We start from the raw sequence: 18,609 nt of genomic DNA on the forward strand, positions 1-18,609 counted from the left end.
TCCTGCACATATTTTCTGAGGTAGGTCTATACAAATAGCTGTTGGGGGTGCGGATGTTTGGGAAAGGAAGGCTCAGCTGCTGGATGATCCCCAGACAGATTAAGTGTTTTTCTTTGTTACTGTTTTGCTTACTATGTCTTGGTTTCCAGTTAATTAGACCTATTAATTATTTGGGGTTTGTTTCCAGTAACTGTCCCATAAGTATTTAGGGTACAATGCACAATATTTCAGATATCACTATAATAGAAAACACTGTTATAAGATTGTCTGGGTACAGGCTGAAGAAAGGGGAAAACATGAGGAAACGCACAAGTGCAGACTTTTCTAAAAGGGGTATTTTAAATTCTACAGGAGGAAAATTAACAATGAAGAACCTTTTTCTAAGTAACTTAAGGTTCAAGGATTCAGTTTCATGAGGTAATAGCTTCAATTTCACGGCTTCCTTGCACTGAGCGCAGTGTAAGTTGAGTCTTTCAGCACCTTACAGGGTAAAGGTCTCAGGGTACAAGATATTGTAGTAGTGCTATCTTGTGTTGTATCACGGGGCTTTGTAGCGCTTATCAGTAGAATTTTGTGTGCTCATTTAAAATGTTTTAATGGAATTTCCTGTTATCACATAGATCCTTAACTCATTTTTTCACCACTTCATAATAAAGAAAGAACTAAATTAAAAAAAAAAAAAAAAAGCTATGAAGACATTTGGAGATAAGGTTAAGTTTCTAGAGTGACCTTGTATTTTTACTGCTCTTTTCCCATGCCTTTTCATTGCCTGGGATATTATGCCCTTTTCAACAACCAGCTACACTGGAGTACACTTGGAATTTGTTATTATTGGAATTATTATTGGAATTATTATTATCAGATTATTTTATGTGTGTGTAGGTTAAAATTAGAAGCTATAACATATATCAAAAATCAGTACAAAAGCAACATTTTTCTTTTCAGATTTGGAAAGGTTATTTGGGCAAAGACCTGTGGCCTGTTCAGGGTTTCTGAATGTGAATCTTGATGAATGGCTCCAGTACAACTCTCAAATATCTCTGACTGCATCCACATAGGATGTAGTCATAAAGATTTCCCCACAGGAAAGTGTGGCAGGGTAATGCACATCTCCTTAACACAGGAAGGAACTGCGGTATCAATTGCCCCTTTATCCTCTGGTGTCTTCTGAGGTAGAGCTGTATAAAAAAGGTTGCAGGACAATTGGGATAGGAGGATAAGATTAAGTACAGAGGAGTGATACCAACGGCCAGTCTTGAAATGCAAAAGGCATGGTGTAATGTTGGAAGGAAAGCAGTGGTACTGTAAATAAAACCTCAGTCTTTTTCTAAATTCGTGAGTGAATTTACATTACCTACTTTTGGAATTTGAACCTAAAAAAGACATCAGAAAATTATAAAGCAGCAGGACCCCAAGGAAGAGAAGCCACCAGTTTTTGACGCTTAAAGGACAAGGAGTTTAGAAGGTTATCCTATGGAACTTATTTTAAGAATACTATGTGCTATAACAAAGGGTAAAAAGAAATGTAGCATGAAAAATTTCATAATTAACAGAAAAGAAGCTGGTTTTTAGAGACAAGTAATTTACAAAATAAAACTGAAATAGCAAAATAATAGAATGAGAAGGGGTTTTTAATTTTAGTTTTTTACTACTTGGTAGACTTCCAAATAGTGGGGAACATTCGTAATGCTATTTTTCTGAATAGAAAAATGGGTCTGCCTGGAAGGGATGCATATGAGAGTTTCCAAAGGAACATTTTAATTTTCACCTTAAGCTCTTGAATTTCCCTCTATACATCCCATGTGCTCTCTTAGTCATATTCAAAGAGAATTCCATCAGAACTTGTTTTTTTTTTTTCAACAGTAGACTTTGAGAATGAAGCTCTGGGGTTGTATTTAGAGGAGTGGTACCAGCTCTTAAGGAAAGTTATTAATCATTCTGCTCTGCTTTTAATCAGAAATAAACACTTCAATATACATATATTTATATGCTTACCTATGTAAATGTTCAGTGCCTTTTAGATAATGCATAAATATGTTTTGGCAGACTAGGAAATTAAATGTCAGTACAAAAATTAGTCATCTTTTTCCTGGTTGTCCATCTTCACTATTCAGATGATAGTACGTAGCACAAGTTAAAATATGTTAATGGAGACCAGTGATTTTTCTTTTTGAAAAGTTCTTTAACAAGTGCAGGAGGCCGAAATAAATGGCAGACATTTTCATTATTAGGTTCACAAAATTCAGGCAATTAGAGAATTGATTTTGTGAATCTTGATTGCAAATCAAATCTAGACCAGCTCTGGTCTCATCTGCTCCTATTGTCATTTTTTTAGCTGTTGATCAAATGAAAATCAAAGTTCTTTGATTAGTGCACCATTGAGACTGTTGTTTTGGAAAGAGTGATACTCAAGTGGGGAATCAAGCATTTTGACCAGGATGGTCACATCCTCTCTAGATAATAAGTTTGCCTGCGACAGTATCTTGAGCTGTATTGGGTGAGATGCTCTAAATTGCTGTTTTGCTGAATCTTTATTTCCAGTGGGCCTCTGGCTGCCTCTCACTACTCCATGGGAATGATTCATTGTTGTTTATTATCAAAGTTATGTATAAAATATTTCCTAATTGTCTCAAGTATGTTCAAAAGACTCTCTCCTGTGTGACTGTTCCTCTGGCTTTCTACTATGATAATATGCACATGTACCATTTCCCTGTGCAGTTTGGTCAATTCTAGAGCAGGAATTGCCTGAAGAAGTCTCTGGGATGGCCAGGTTCTCCAACCGAGTATCTAAAGAACACTTTGAACTACACAAATAGTGTCTAACAGGTGGTCTAGCCATAGCATGAGTCACCTGGGAAAACCTCCAGGACTCTCCCAAGTTCCCACGAGCTCCTGTAACAATTAAGCAAATTCTTTTGTGGCAAGGCTGCTTAGGAATTCAGGCAATCACTCAGTCTCATGTTGATCCATTGTTCCCAGTCAGTTCGTTCAGTCATCTGTGCAGAGACTAGCTAGGGTGTTCCTGGACCACCATCACTTGTAACTATGGGAACTTGAATTTCATCCCTATATCCCACTTATAGCTTAAATTCCATAGCTGTTGCCACAGGACTATTTTTACTTCTTGCTGAGCCAGAAAGGAAAGACTATTTTGCTAAAGGTGTCCGTGAAATAGTTTGCAGCTGCAAACAAAGGTCTGCACTGTCAGGTGCAAGCAGAAGTCCCATTTTCCCTCCCACACTATATTTTAAGTTTCTGGAAATACTATTTTACCAGCTGTTTGGCATGAAGATATGACTTCACAGTTCCAGTGTAGAATATTGCAGATTGACTTGTCTTGCTTAACATAGATAGAAAAAGGTTCCTATTCTCTTCTCTATCCTGCTAGTCAAATGAAGTTTCAGAGGTGAGGACAGTTCAGGGACTGCAGATTAGTCCATGCATAATGGATGAAACTGTTAAGTGGATATTTCAGATTAAGTGGTTAGCACTGAAATAGCTGTCATTTAAATCATCAGTCTTAGGTTTCCTCACTAACGGCTGAGTGTATGCATCTCTGAGATTTTATATAGGCTGTCTGTCCAGAGTTTTAAGGTTCAAACTTTAGAATATTCCCTAGCTGTAAAAGCAAGAAACTTATTAACTTTTAATTTTTCAAAAATTGAAGGGATGCTACAAAGAAGAGAAAGCAAACCACCTGTGTAGCCTAAACCATCATCTGTGCCTAGGTAAAGTGACAAAAGTGTGAGAGACTTGCTGTAAAAACCGGGGAGAAAGCAAGTTAAAAATAATGATAATTACACAGTTAAATATCTACTGATGATTTAAGTATTTTGTGTAAGTTTTGTATTCAGTTTTGTTTGAACTACTGAGCTTGGTGGTTCAATGCCTTAACATTTAATTTTGCTGTATACATGCACAACTTGTGACAGTGGTTGGTATGTTTTGCTTCTTCTGACTAGCTTACTATTGACTAGTGATTTGGACCTGAATCCACAGTCTTGCATGTAAAACCTCACTATCGTAAAATGCACTGTTGCAATTAGTCTGTTGCTTAGAGTGAATATGATTCCACAGTTCAGAATCATTTGAGCTTATGCAGCAATCTTGTAGTAAGAAAAGTAACTGAATGGAGTGCTCTTTCACAGAGGTGATCCTTCTAGGTCAGGAATGAGACATAATAACAAGGTAATCTATGGGAGGTTTCTACAGCTGCTTTGAAGATAATTAAAATACATCAATCTCAAATGGTATTCTTTGCCATTCAACACCCGCTTTAGAAAATTCTAGAAAAATATGAAGTGAGAAAGTCACAAGCTCTATTAAAGAGTCTAGTTCTACTGTCTTTCCATTTCTGTAGTGTTACTATGGAGCTCTCACCCATTTTCTGTGAACACTGGCTTAAAAAAAATCATAGAATCATAGAATAGAATCATAGAATAGTTAGGGTTGGAAAGGACCTCAAGATCATCTAGATCCAAACCCCCTGCCATGGGCAGGGACACCTCACACTAAACCGTCCCACACAAGGCTTCATCCAAACTTGGCCTTGAACACCGCCAGGGATGGAGCACTCACAACCTCCCTGGGCAACCGATTCCAGTGCCTCACCACCCTAACAGGAAAGAATTTCCTCCTTATATCCAATCTAAACTTCCCCTGTTTAAGTTTTAACCCGTTACCCCTTGTCCTGTCGCTACAGTCCCTGACGAAGAGTCCCTCCCCAGCATCCCTATAGGCCCCCTTCAGGTACTGGAAGGCTGCTATTGGGTCCCCATGCAGCCTTCTCTTCTCCAGGCTGAACAGCCCCAACTTTCTCAACCTGTCTTCATACAGGAGGTGCTCCAGTCCCCTGATCATCCTTGTGGCCCTCCTCTGGACTTGTTGCAACTGTTCCATGTCCTTTTTATGTTGAGGACACCAGAACTGCACACAATGCTCCAGGTGAGGTCTCACAAGAGCAGAGCAGAGGGGCAGAATCACCTCCTTCGACCTGCTGGTCACGCTCCTTTTGATGCAGCCCAGGATACGGTTGGCTTTCTGGGCTGCGAGCGCACACTGAAGCCGGCTCACGTTCATTTTCTCATCGACCAGCACCCCCAAGTCCTTCTCTGCAGGGCCGCTCTGAATCTCTTCTTTGCCCAGTCTGTAGCTGTGCCTGGGATTGCTCCGACCCAGGTGTAGGACCTTGCACTTGTCGTGGTTGAACTTCGTAAGGTTGGCATCAGCCCACCTCACAAGCGTGTCAAGGTCCCTCTGGATGGCATCCCTTCCCTCCATCGTATCAACCAGACCACACAGCTTGGTGTCATCGGTAAACTTGCTGAGGGCGCACTCAATCCTGCTGTCCATGTCAGCGATGAAGATGTCAAACAAGACTGGTCCCAACACCGATCCCTGAGAGACACCACTCGTTACCGGTCTCCAGCCGGACATCGAGCCATTGACCACAACTCTTTGTGTGCGGCCATCCAGCCAGTTCTTTATCCACCGAGTGGTCCATCCATCAAATTGATGTCTCTCCAATTTAGAGAGAAGGATGTTGCGTGGGACAGTGTCAAACGCTTTGCACAAGTCCAGGTAGATGACATCAACTGCTTTACCCTTATCCATCAATTCTATAGCCCCATCATAGAAGGCCACCAAATTGGTCAGGCAGGATTTCCCCTTAGTGAAGCCATGCTGGCTGTCACCAAGCACCTTGTTGTTTTTCATGTGCCTTAGCATGCCTTCCAAGAGAATGTGCTCCAAGATTTTACCAGGCACAGAGGTGAGACTGACTGATCTGTAATTCCCTGGGTCTTCCATTTTCCCCTTCTTGAAAATGGGGGTTATATTTCCCTTTTTCCAGTCGTCGGGATCTTCACTTGACTGCCATGATTTTTCAAATAGGATGGCCAGTGGCTTAGCAACTTCATTTGCCAGCTCCTTCAGGACCCACGGATGGATTCCATCAGGTCCCATGGACTTGTGCGCGTTCAGATTTTTAAGATGGTCTCGAACCAGATCCTCTCCCACAGTGGGCCCAAGGTCTTCATTCTCACAGTCCCTGCGTCTGCCTTCTAAAACTGCGTGGTGCAGTCAGAGCCTTTGCCCGTGAAGACTGAGGCAAAGAAGTCATTCAGAAAAAAATAGACTATGGCACATCTCTAGGGACTACATGCTGTGTAGGAATAGCAAGTGTAGTTCCAAAGATTAAAGGTTTTGCTCTTGGTACTCTGCTCTTGCATTCAGTGAATCTGACATCTACAATTTTCAGGTTTGTGTATAAAATATATCAACTTAAAACTAGCGTTTCTGCTTAAGAATATTTCCTTTCTCTACAGCTAACAGTTCATTTTAAGCCTTAATATAGTTGAGATCATATTTTAGAGCTCAGACATTGAAAATATTTTGATTCGGGTATTTCTCTCAGGTATCTTACAAAGCTTTCAAAATTATCCACAACTGAAGGGCTCTCTTTCTGTCATATGTTTTTTTGCCAGAGAGGTGCTTACACTCTCTGGTGTAGATTCCTTCTCAGATAAAAACGGTCTCTTCATTCAGTCACAGTGCTTGGATATTGAAAAGGTGTTTTTCTCATTTGGCGTATACTTAGCTAGAGCATATGTAGACTATGTAAATGTTGTTACTGGATCTTCTGGGACCAGCTTGTAACAACTTTGAATTTATTCAGTCTGCCTTGACTAAAATGTTCTGTTCATATGGATTCAAAAGAATTTTTAGTGTCCTAACACTATGTTGTACCATAAGATACTGATACACCTGTATCAGTGTATATGTATATGTATAGTGTGTATACTTATGTTAAATCTCATAGTTTCTATTGTGTTGTTATCTTTAAGGAACAATATAAACCACAGAATGAGACACTTTATACTTCCTTATCTATTAGAAATTATAGAGATTTCAAACATATGTCTCAGTACTATATATACTTATGAGCAGAATGTACAATATTAGTGTTATATCTGGATTGTGTGAATAAAATAGGCACTTTATGCAATCATTTTGCAGAACAGGACGGCTCTGACACACTTCCCATTCAGTTACTTCAGATACACAAAGAGAAAAAATTGGTGGTCACTATTAACAGTATCTTCCTAACAACATTTATCTTACAAGGTATCTGAGAATATAGATGGATATTAAATCTGGTACCTAATGTCTAGTTATTTACAATGACACCTTCATTGGTAACTATGACATAGCATGTCCTGTTTTTAAGAATAGCCCATCACTGCATAGGTCTTGTTTATGTGCAGAAGTTGAAGTAATTTCATAGAATTATAGAATGGTTTGGGTTGGAAAGGACCTTAAGATCATATAGTTCTAACCCCCCTGACATGGGCAGGGATGCCTCACACTAGACCATATCACCCAAGGCTCTGTCCGACCTGTCCTTGAACACTGCCAGGGATGGAGCACTTACCGCTTTATTGAGCAACTCGTTCCAGTGCCTCACCACCCTTACAGTAAAGAATTTCTTCCTTATAACTAACCTGAACTTCCCCTGTTTAAGTTTAAACCCATTACTCTTTGTCCTATCACTACAGTCCCTGATGGAAAAGTCCCTCTCCAGCATCCTTGTAGGCCCCCTACAAATATTGGAAATTTAGGTTGTACTTCTATAATATTGACTTAATTGTATTTTTATGTAGATTCAGAAAACAGGTATAAAGTATAAGGTATAATATATAATTATTGTGGTATATTGTGCTGGATGCTACCAGCACGTCTGGAATTATTACATAAAATACTTATCCAAAAGAATAAAACTAGTATAGTATAAAAGGTATGTAGATCCAAGTTTGATTTGAAAAATGAGATTTAGAATGTAGACTTATTCACTCAGGCAAGTTTCAATTCTAAAAATTTATTACTGAAATCATTGCTATGATCTCTGAAAGCAGAAAATACGGCAAGTATTTGTAAAATTACTTATACAGGGAATGCTTAAGAACTTATGAGTGTTTCCTACTGCAAGCTCACAGTGAATTGTGCTTACACTGATGGGTTCACTGAACTGATCAAATGAAACTTTTAGAAGTAGAACTATAATTAGAATCGTTTGCTATCAGAGCTGATTTTGCGGTTTCTTCTCACAATTATGCACAGAGTATTAAACAATATTGATAATACCTATTAATGTATCCTTAGGGTCAATGTAAAAGAAAAAAATTAATGCATCAGTTGCATTGTTTTTAACTATAATACTTTCATGTGACCTTAAATGGTTATTTTCTTATGAAGCTACTATGAATAGTATCAAGTAATGACCAACATAGAAATGGTATTTTAAAATTATAGATTACCTTATACTTTGTTTTATTAAAGGTTTTTGATGTCATGTTGACACTGGTAAACATCATTTATATAACATGCACAGTGAAAAGTGCATGGAGAAAAATACACAGCTCTCTGGGATAGGGAAGGAAAGCAGCACTTAAGCTCTGACCGTTCATCTTCAGTACTAGGTCTCTACACTCTAGCTTTTATTTTTATTTCATCAAATAATGCCACAAAGTTACCAGTACTTTCTATGTTGCTTAAAGTATCTTCTAGTGAAACTGGAGATAAACTGTATGTATAAAAGATGCCCAGAGAAAAATCAATAAAAGCCTTTCCACAGTATCATGGAGGGAGCCCTTTCCTTGTAGTGATCTATGATACCAATCTGTTGAAATTTTATTCTTTGCAGTTTTAACAGAGTTAGTTTGCTGCCTAAGCCTACTAGCATGCTTCCTGCACATCCTTTTAGATAAGGCTGGTCTCTTTTCATTAGGAACACAGTGTAGTATGATTCTTTATAGATTAAAGCAGATCATTAAATATAAACCTCTCAGATGTATTCCATCTCATCATAGGCTATATTCAAGCATCATTTTCAGGAAGATAAATTGAGACAGTGATTTATGCTGTATTTTGAGGATATAAATCTCACTGTGCCTTTTCATGTACGTTTAGAGAATAAAAATTTCTTTATTAATGCTTTTTGTAGCCATCAAAGCATAAAAATACCATTAGTTTGATGCTGTGAGTCTTGGATAAGATTATATGCATACTGTTTAGTTCAAAGTATTTAACCACAGTACACAATCAGTGTGTATACTTTTGAAACTATATAAATCATGATTGAGTTCTATGTATGTTTTATGTTTGAAAGACTGGGAATAGGTTTGTGTTTGAAATCTGGTCTGTAGGCTTGATAATAATGTAAAACACCATGAATGTCTAGAAACAGGATCTGGCAGAAAGAAAATGGACAAAAGATTTGTGAGGGCATATAGGATCATAACTGACAGTAAAGAGGGTAACTTTCAGAGAGACTTTAAAATTTTTGTAAAAAAAAAAACCACCTATGGGAACTTTATATTAAGTTGGTATGCTTTACAAGTAATTTCATTTGACTGAGAAAACAGCACTAATTAAAAACCTAAGAAATTCTTTCTTTTTAATTGCAATGAATAAAATTAGAGGTCTTCATAAACTTCTCACATCATGACATTTTTTTCTGCGTAATTAGCTTTGTTCATAATTAAAGTATGTCTGTTTTGTGAATGTGAGACCCAATCAGGTATTGAATAAAATGCTCTGGAGCATGTATTTTGTTGTGTACAGCTTTTTAATGGTGATAATAGAGTTTCTGTAAAAACAGTTTCGATCATGATGATTCTGTTAAGTATAGTGATAAAAAGGTAAAAGGATTTTAGTTTACTTACTATTTTTAGTGTTACAATATGGAGTTAGTGATTTTCTTTCTTCTCATCCATAATGATAGCACCATGTTTGCACGTACAAATTGTAATTTTCCATTCTTAATGTAATTTAATTGTTTTATCTTCAAAATAATAAAAAATAGAACAAGTTCATTAGAAATTTGACTGATTCACAATAAGAAATCAAATTTTTCATCTCTTGTGTAAAATATTGCTGATTTCATAAAATAATTTAGATCGGAAGGAACTTGCAAACATCATCTTGTCCAACCCTCTGCTCAGAGCAGGTGAAGTTAGATCAGGCTGCTCAGGAACTGTTTGGTCAGAGTTTTAATGTCTCCCAGGATGCAGTTTCTGCAGCATCTCTGAGCAATGTTTTCTAATATTTTATCGCCCTCATGACAAAAATATTTTTCCTTATATTGAGTCAGAATTGTTTAGGATGTTTTTCTGACATTTGTCCCTTGTTGTGTTGCCCTCTTAGACTCCTCTTGAAGGTGGACGCTGTCTTTTCCAGTATGTCAGTGTTTTGTATGGGGAAAGCCAAAACTGAGCTCAGTGGTGCAGATATGATTTTTTTTTTGGTGGAATAGAAGAGAATGATCACTTTGCATTTGTTTTACTAATATACCAGTATGCACTTGGCCGCTTTTGCCTGGACAAATCATTAGGGAATGGGTAAATAGTTGTTGAAGTTTAGCCACATGGCATAAGAAACATATGCCTTAGCATGGCAAGAGCTGCAGAGGGTAGAATATATGGGCTTTAGCTGTACCTGTCAGTTGCTGTTCCCAGCAATCTTGCTGGGAGCTTAGATGGATCAAGTGAGGCTCAGTATGCTCCATCTTACCCAGCTATATCAGATGGTAGGCATGGAACTGTGGGGTTTCTAGATGGAATATGCTGAGACCCAGGACTATGATTTCTTTGCTCAGCACACATCTATGGTGGGTACAGTCCCAAGCTGAACAGGCGGGCTGTGAGTGCCGCACAAACTTGTATTAGTGAGGTACAGGAAGCTCTGGACAAGATGCTTCTGTTCCATTCTCTGTTTATCTAGCTAAACCTCACTCAATTATCTTTGCTGCAGTTTCCCATGTATAAAAAAGGGTTGAGAGCAGAAGGTATGGGATAGACAATGCTGTCATCAGCTTCCTGTGAGGGCAAATTGGCACTTTTTTTGGATGTAAGTATTATAATATGGAACTGGGGAGTCCAGACAAAAACATATCAAGGCCTTCCTTGCATCTAGCATTTCCAAAATGTGCCCTTATCTGCCAAGAAATTTTATCTGGGCAGAATTTTAAGGCAAGCATCTTTTTCTAGGATTCCTGGACAAAGGTGTATAGGTCTGGTGCATGTGCATTCACATGCATAGATCAGCTGCACAGCTTTTTGTACAGACATTTCTATCTGTGAAAGGTGGCAACCCAGCACATGATTCCACTGTTTATCACTTGATAGTGCAGTGCCACCTGAGCAAGTGCCAAGTGGGTACCTGCCTCTAAGTTGACAAAGATACTGTATCTTATGGAATCTGTATCTTATGTATCTTGGAAACTGAGGGGAATTTGCTCACCTGGTGTTTCAGATCCTTTACCTACAGAAGTATCTGCTAATTAAGTGCTGCTTCTTCCACACTGCAGCAATTTTCTCAGCTCATAAGTGAAGATTCTATTTGTTGGGAACGTGCAGTTTTGCTTTGTGCCTCAGTGGTTTTAGTTTATTGTCACTTACACTTTAACCATTTAACCATAACTTAAGTTAAATATCAGATATTAAAAACATCAAAAGAGATCAGCCATTTTCTTACATTGAACAAAAGCCATATTTTGTTATTAGAAGACATTACTGGTAGAGATTTTTTTTTTTTTTAACCTACTGTGCTGTTTAACCAGTAATACTTTCTTAAAAAGGGCCTATCCGTATGAATTACACATCTGTATCTGAAGTTCCACTGTATAAGATTTAAATGCAGTATTAATTGACTTGATCTTTTGCATTGTGCTCTCAGGTTCGTATTTTTACCTATCTGATTGGAAGAGAAGCTGCTTTTGCTGATAACCTGAAGTGGATGGCCTGTGCTAACAAAGGTTAGTTAACCTTCAACTGTGAAAGCCTTGTTTTCAAAACCCTATTACTGAGCCTTCCTGCGTACCTGATCCTTCTACAGATATGGTATCACTGATAACTAATCAGAGAGGATGGGTTGTTTTTTTCTAGGAAAGGAAACGGCTTACTTGTCTCTTAGCATTCAATTAAAAAAGATTAACACCCCCCCAAAAAACAAAACAAAACAAAACAAACAAAACATCACACCACACCACACCAAAAAAAAGAAAACCCACAAAAAATTAAATGCATTTTCTACAAAGCTTTTAAAATTTGTGATTTTAAATTTTTGTTCAGAGAACAAACTTTAATTTCAAAGCATTACTTCTACTATAGCTGTTATTACTCAGAGTCAGTTTGATTCCTAAGGAACTGACAGTGTAATTGAAAAAACAGGTTTATATTCTTTAAGGAGGGAGCATTAAAACATGTAAAATGCTGATTGAGATGCTAAAGTAAAAGGACTGACTAACATAAGTAAGAGCAATTCGGAAAAAAAAAAAAACCCAACCAAAAAAACCCCCAACAAAAAAGCCCAACAAACAAACCCCTAATTAATCTTCAGGTTTTCCTTTTCCTTTCCTCTTTCTGCCACATTACATTATGATGAATTGCATCAGGTGCTATCCATTTAGTCATTATTTCTTTAACTACTGTTATGTCCAGCTGATGGAAATTACTCAGCTTGAAGTCTTGTCTTAATCAGCAAATATTACACCATAATTTAGTTTAAATAATAGTATAAGAATCCTTTGAAGCATCTTTTTTGAAGACAATTTAATCAACAAAATTTGTTAGGTTTTTAGTCCAGCTCTACAGATTCATAAGGATCTAAGTACAGCAACTCAGAAATTAGGACTAGGCAATACAGATTGCCTTAGCAGATCATCTGGTCCATGTCTTCCTTACTCCCAGAGGGGTCACCTTTGTCATTCTTCAGGACTACTTTGTTATTTTCAGAGCCATGTGGTCAGAATCTTACTCATATGAATCAATGAAACAGAATAATGAATGTTGCTTTTATGTTTTTTTTCCCCCCTCTCACTTTAATAGTTACAATACCTGCTCTCTGACTGCTTACAATGCAAAAAATCAGCTACCACAAATCAGTAATTAAATACAAAATTATCTAGCTTTGAAAATCAGTTGGAAACAGCGTCAGTCACTATGTCACACAGTGTGGACTTAGGTTTTTTTCTTACAATTTTCAGCTACAGTTTATCCATTTTTTATCAGTGAAATGAAGGATTACAGCACAACAGATGAGGAGTGTATTAAAGGTGGTTTAAAGAATGGCCGAATGGCTGAACTACAGTTTACTACTAGCATGGGTGGGCCAAAGTATGTTGTTGTCACTGAGGGTCAGTGACCTTAAAATCAATTTTCCTTGCAGTGCTTTTCCCCTTGGAAGCACAACATAGATGAAGGCTGTTTGCAGGGTTTCCAGCTGATTGGACTGTGGACAGCAGTCCTTTCCTTCAGAATGGGTCACAGGGGAAACTCATACCACCTTGCAAAACTTCTTTAGCTTCTAGATTCTGATGGTGAAACCTTGAAAAATCCCAAGCATGTCTTTCTGTTACATATTTTTTGTATAAGTAGAGCATATCTAGAGGGACTTGGCTTAATGAAGCAAAGCACTAAACCATTTTAAATACATTAAAACATTCAAGAATCCCAAAGTCCCTCTAGAGCGGTTTGTGAAATTTGTAGTGATTTACTCTTCTGTATCGTAAGCAAGTGCACACAAAGGAAAAGAATAAAGATTTACTAAGATTCTGAAGTGAAAAACAGTAAAAGTTTCCTAGTGCTTAGTGTGCATGTGCCAGATTTTAAAGTAAGCATGTGATACCTTTCCTCAGCAGTCACTTCCAGCAGAAAGCTGTAAAGATAGATGGGAGATGATGCATTACTTACAAAACAGCCAGGATTAATTTTTTTTCCCAGTAAAATTATCTATTGGATTAGTAATTTGACAGCCTCTGTTATTTTTTAATTCATTTTTTATTATGAATCACCAGTGTGGTTGGCACATTGTAAAATGGACAAAGGAAAGGATTCATCAATACAAAGGAGCAGAGGCTGAGAAAGCAATGTAGAGAAAAATGCTTGGCATACTGGAGGCCTGATCGTGGCTCTTTAATTGCCAGCAGAGAACAGATCAGCCCTGAGGCAAATTGTGCCCCAGCTGTAGTCATTTATAGACTATTGTATTAGCAGAGGAGAGCTTCCTACCGGAAGCTCCAGTCACATCCATTACCATTATTAGCATGACCCCAGCGCCTCATGTGCTGTGGGCTTTGGGGGATGGCAGGCAGCCAGTAACAGAGTGTTCACCTGCTTGAGAGGCCTCTGAGGTGGGGGTCATGGTGGATTCTCCCTGGGAGTTTTACAGCTGCAGCAAAACAATGAATTCCCTCCTTAGTCCCCAGCATAAAGGATTTCTTAATTCTGATATTTTATTAGTTGCAAGAATATTGCATCTATTTTGCACAGTGTCCAGAAAACAAGAACTGCTGCCCTTCATGTAAAAATCCATTGTAGGCATTTGAAAAGCTATGAGTCTAATGGTGGACAGTTTAGAGAAAAACAAGCCATCCAAACACTTTGCAAGGACTGTGTAATACAGAAAGGCAGCCCGCTTGCAGAGCATAAGTGTCTGTCTTTAACCACATTATTATACGTATCTCGCAATTGTCATTACCAAATCGTACCCATTTCCTTCGCAACATTTTTCCTGCTGGGGATGAAAAAACTGAGTAGCGCTGACTGTAAGGGGCTCAAAGATGGCATAATTCACACGCCAGGGAGCTGAGAAGCAGGTGTTAGAATGCAAAAACTTAAGCATGGGTTTGCTGCTATTGCTTACATGGCCTCAGCAGCTGTGCTAAAGAACTTCAGTAAGTATTTATCTGATCATTAAACCTTGGTATAGGAAGAGTAAGGTTTTAAAATCCATGGGATACCACCAATTTCTACATAAGAGATAAATTGAGCAGTGTAGGAAGCTAATTCTTGTGAGGTTTGTATTTGTGACACAGAGCTACAATCATATGAATCATCAAAAAGTCTAAATATTCAGTGAAAATGAACAAAGAGAATGTTACCTAGTGCTGTCCCTAGCTATAATATAGTAACTTTTGGTAGAGTTTTCTCATTAGAAGATTGAAAAGTAAACATCAGAACAGGCATTAAAAATACGGGAAATCTGATTCACATTGCTTTTACAATTCCTGTCTTTTTTCTTTCCTTTTTTTTTTTTCTTGTAAAGAAAGCTAAAACTTAAGGAAAACAAGTTCTTGTAGACACAAAGGAAACAGACAAACCATGAATTCACAGAATATAGGTAATTGTTCATGTTACATGAGTTATGGACACTAAAATCGTTGTAGATTTTTCTAATGTGAGCTAGAAAAGCACAAACTATACTTATAAGGAGGTTGATCAGACAAAATGTTTAGTGCAAGGAAGGAGCTCTTCCCAGAAATTACAAATAAAACCCACCCTGAGATTAAATTATAAAAAAGCTAGAGAGAATATTTATGGTTACGTCTTATGACACCATCTTCATTTAAGTCTTCTTTTACATATCTTTAACAGCAATTTTTACATTTCACTAAACTCACTTGAAGTAACCTGGTTTAAAGGAACAGTTTCTAACAATTTCTTTCAAATTTTCATTTGTTGCAGCTTCATATATGAATAAATCTGTGAATCACAGATATAATTAGAAAGATAGGATTTTTTCACCTAATCCCTTTTTCTTCCACTTGCTAACCTTTACTTTTTTTAACTGCCATACTCACTGGACAAGGAGGACTGTATGAATAGCCTTGCAACTACATGCATGCTAGTCTACTACATGTGCTGATTTACCATCTAGCTGCTTCCAGATAGGATGCTCAATGTCATTTCTTTCAATCTTGGAATAGTCACAAATTTTCACTTGTCTTTGAGACCTTTATTTCTTTGCAAAGTTTATATGGAATTCATTCAGACTTATCTCATTTAGTCTTTGGAAATTAGGCTAAAAACTGTTTACTCTTGTACAGTCTAGAGATATGGTTTGCAAGTACTAAAACAAGAAATTAAAGTCTTTAGCGTGCTGCCTAAAGAATTCTGTGTAAGTTGTGATATTACAGCATGCATCTTCAGAAATACTACAGAGAGAAATAGGTAGTGTAATACACATCCATATGAGGAATACTTACAAGGGCTCAAGTAGGTGTGTGTGTTCTTGTTGGTTGTACTTGGTCCAGATGGATGTCTTCCCTTGAAAGGAAATAAAAAAAGATATTTCAGCCTTATCAGTATCTTGTACCATGTATAAACCTGTACGGCACAACACTGAGATGTTTCAGATTGGGTTCTGTTTTCTGAGTTTTTTATTTTTTTTTTAGTAATCTATCTAAATTTTTTCATTTGAAAAACTGACATAAAAACATTTCAAGAGGCAATCAGAACTCATGCTCATTTTCCAGCAAGTTATTCTTTGTCTCAAAGGTAATTTACAGGTTGTGATTAAAGAGTTTTCTAGGCATAGACATCCAGGAGCTTCTTAAATGAGTCTTTAAGCTTTTGATTTTAATGAAGTATGACATTTTAAAGTGTTAACTAAGTGTGATTTCAGCTTGTATGGATAAGAAAATACTGCTTGATTAAAAAAGACCTTTCTATCACCTTAGCTACAGGACAAATTTTTTCAAGTAGTTAATCTCCTCTGACTTTTCAGACATTATTATACTCATATATGTATTGTTTGAGTGCAGGTGTCCTGTTGTTCACTGCACACTAATCAGTGCAAGCAGATCTCTGCTCCAACTGTAATTTTGCACACTGATAGAAGTGCAAGTACTGGCACAGCATGCACTGAAAAATGCATGAGCTCAGCACAACAAACAGTATTGGAGTAGTGATAGAATCATAGAATAGGTAGGGTTGGAAAGTACCTTAAGATCATCAAGTTCCATCAGCTCCCTACCCTGGGCAGGGATGCCTCACACTAGACCATGTCACTCAAGATTCTGTCCAACTGGTCTTGAATACTCCCAGGGATGGAGCATTTACCACGTTGCTGGGCAACCTGTTTCAGTGCCTCACCACCTTCACAGTAAAGAACTTAACTTCCTTATATCTAACCTGAGCTTTCCCTGTTAAAGTTTGAACTCATTACCCCTTGTCCTATAGCTACAGTCCCTGACAAAGAGAAGATTACGTAGAAAACACTGAATCAAAACAGTGACTAAATCTGCTCTTTAAGGACAACTCAAAACTTGTCCATGGGCACAACTGAATGCATGTGGTTGGTAAAAGGACAAAAAGGGAGATGAGCGTATGAGTAGGTCGCCTGCTCTAAATCTCCTACGGAGAAATAAGCAGAGTTCATGTGCTCTTTCCCTTTAGTGTCTTAGCGTTCCCTTATGCCCAAGATGGAGGCGGAAAGGCAAAAGGCCAATTAGTTTATTTTTGCTTCTGTTTAACTTTTTCTGAATTTCTGAGTGTCCTGTAGTCTTGAGTATGTAACTTGAGATGTATGAACTGTGCTGAATATGGCCTCTGAATATTGGCTCTCTTCTAAGCTTTCTGGGATGAGACATACCAAAATTCAGGCACTAAAGCTGCTTTAGAAAAATGTAGGCCATCACCTGTAAAATGAGTTATCCACACAGTATTTTGAATCCTTGATTAAAAGCATTATAAATCACAGTGTGTATCTATACATACATGCATACATGTGTACATACATATATATATATATAAAATTTATGAGGTTCTCTATGTGAATAGCTAATATTGGGAAATAGTCATATTTTGACTATGTATTGACATTAACACCAATTAAAAAGACCAGGTAGTGAAGTGACCCTTATTACTCACAGGAGGGAGAAACGTGTACGTTGACTTGAGAGACTCAGCAGTCTCAAAATTGGAACAGGCAACATTTCAGAAAGAGTAATGTATATATTGCTTTTTTCTTGTAAGTGTTCTAAGCCAATAATTCATGAAAGTACATTATTATTTTATTTTTCTCACCACATACATAGAATTCTGCTTTCTCAAGTACATATTTCTTAATTAAACTTAATGTCAGTCATTTTACTCTATGGCCGAAAAAGCTTTCAGAACCTTAGACAAAAGAATATCCCTGCTCTGAAGCAAGAGTTAAAACTTGATAGTATATGTAGTAGTCAGTTAACATCCTCACACAAGTATATTCTTAATAGAAAAAAAAAATTCCTTAAGCAGAATATCGACTATTTGAACAACATAAATGCTACACTATGATTATGAATCCTATATGAGAAATATTTGAGATCATAGTATAATCAAATTAGCTTTGCAAAAAAAACCCCACGACCTATGCTTTTTCTTGTTAAGTTGAAAATAAGCACTAAGTTACTACTAAGACTCATTTAATTTTATAGATCTCTGCTATAAAGTCTATTCTTATACTGTCTTAATTCATACATAGATGAAATGTATATAGAAACATCAGTTTTGTACTGCATGTATGATGGGCAGGTGTATTGAATCAGAAAGTTCTAACATTCAGACTACAAAGCACCCTTTCAATCTTGCCAAAATTGGCCCTGTCTTCAATAAGCATGGCTCAAAAGCTCTTTGCAGTTGTCATGTTTTCTGCTGTAGCTTAATATTCCTGCTCTACAGAAGTTGTGATCCTGTCAAATGACTAAAAATTGTAGCAAGGCCTCTTTCATGAAAATTATATATTGGTCTTTCCTCATTAAAGTATATGAAGTGACGCATTTAAACACAT

General features: G+C 37.3%; 1 protein-coding gene across 1 annotated transcript in view; it reads left to right on the plus strand.

The window, feature by feature from the left end:
* The window catches only part of CACNA2D3 (calcium voltage-gated channel auxiliary subunit alpha2delta 3), a 498,676-nt gene that overhangs the window by 322,538 nt on the left and 157,529 nt on the right, over positions 1-18,609 (plus strand). Inside the window, exon 12 of the mRNA XM_065687615.1 lies at positions 11,734-11,812. Within this exon, the coding sequence (XP_065543687.1) occupies positions 11,734-11,812 (79 nt within the window). The remainder of the gene's footprint in view (positions 1-11,733; positions 11,813-18,609) is intronic.

This window comes from Lathamus discolor, chromosome 7, assembly GCF_037157495.1.
Source record: "Lathamus discolor isolate bLatDis1 chromosome 7, bLatDis1.hap1, whole genome shotgun sequence".
In the NCBI taxonomy this organism is placed as follows: domain Eukaryota; kingdom Metazoa; phylum Chordata; class Aves; order Psittaciformes; family Psittacidae; genus Lathamus; species Lathamus discolor.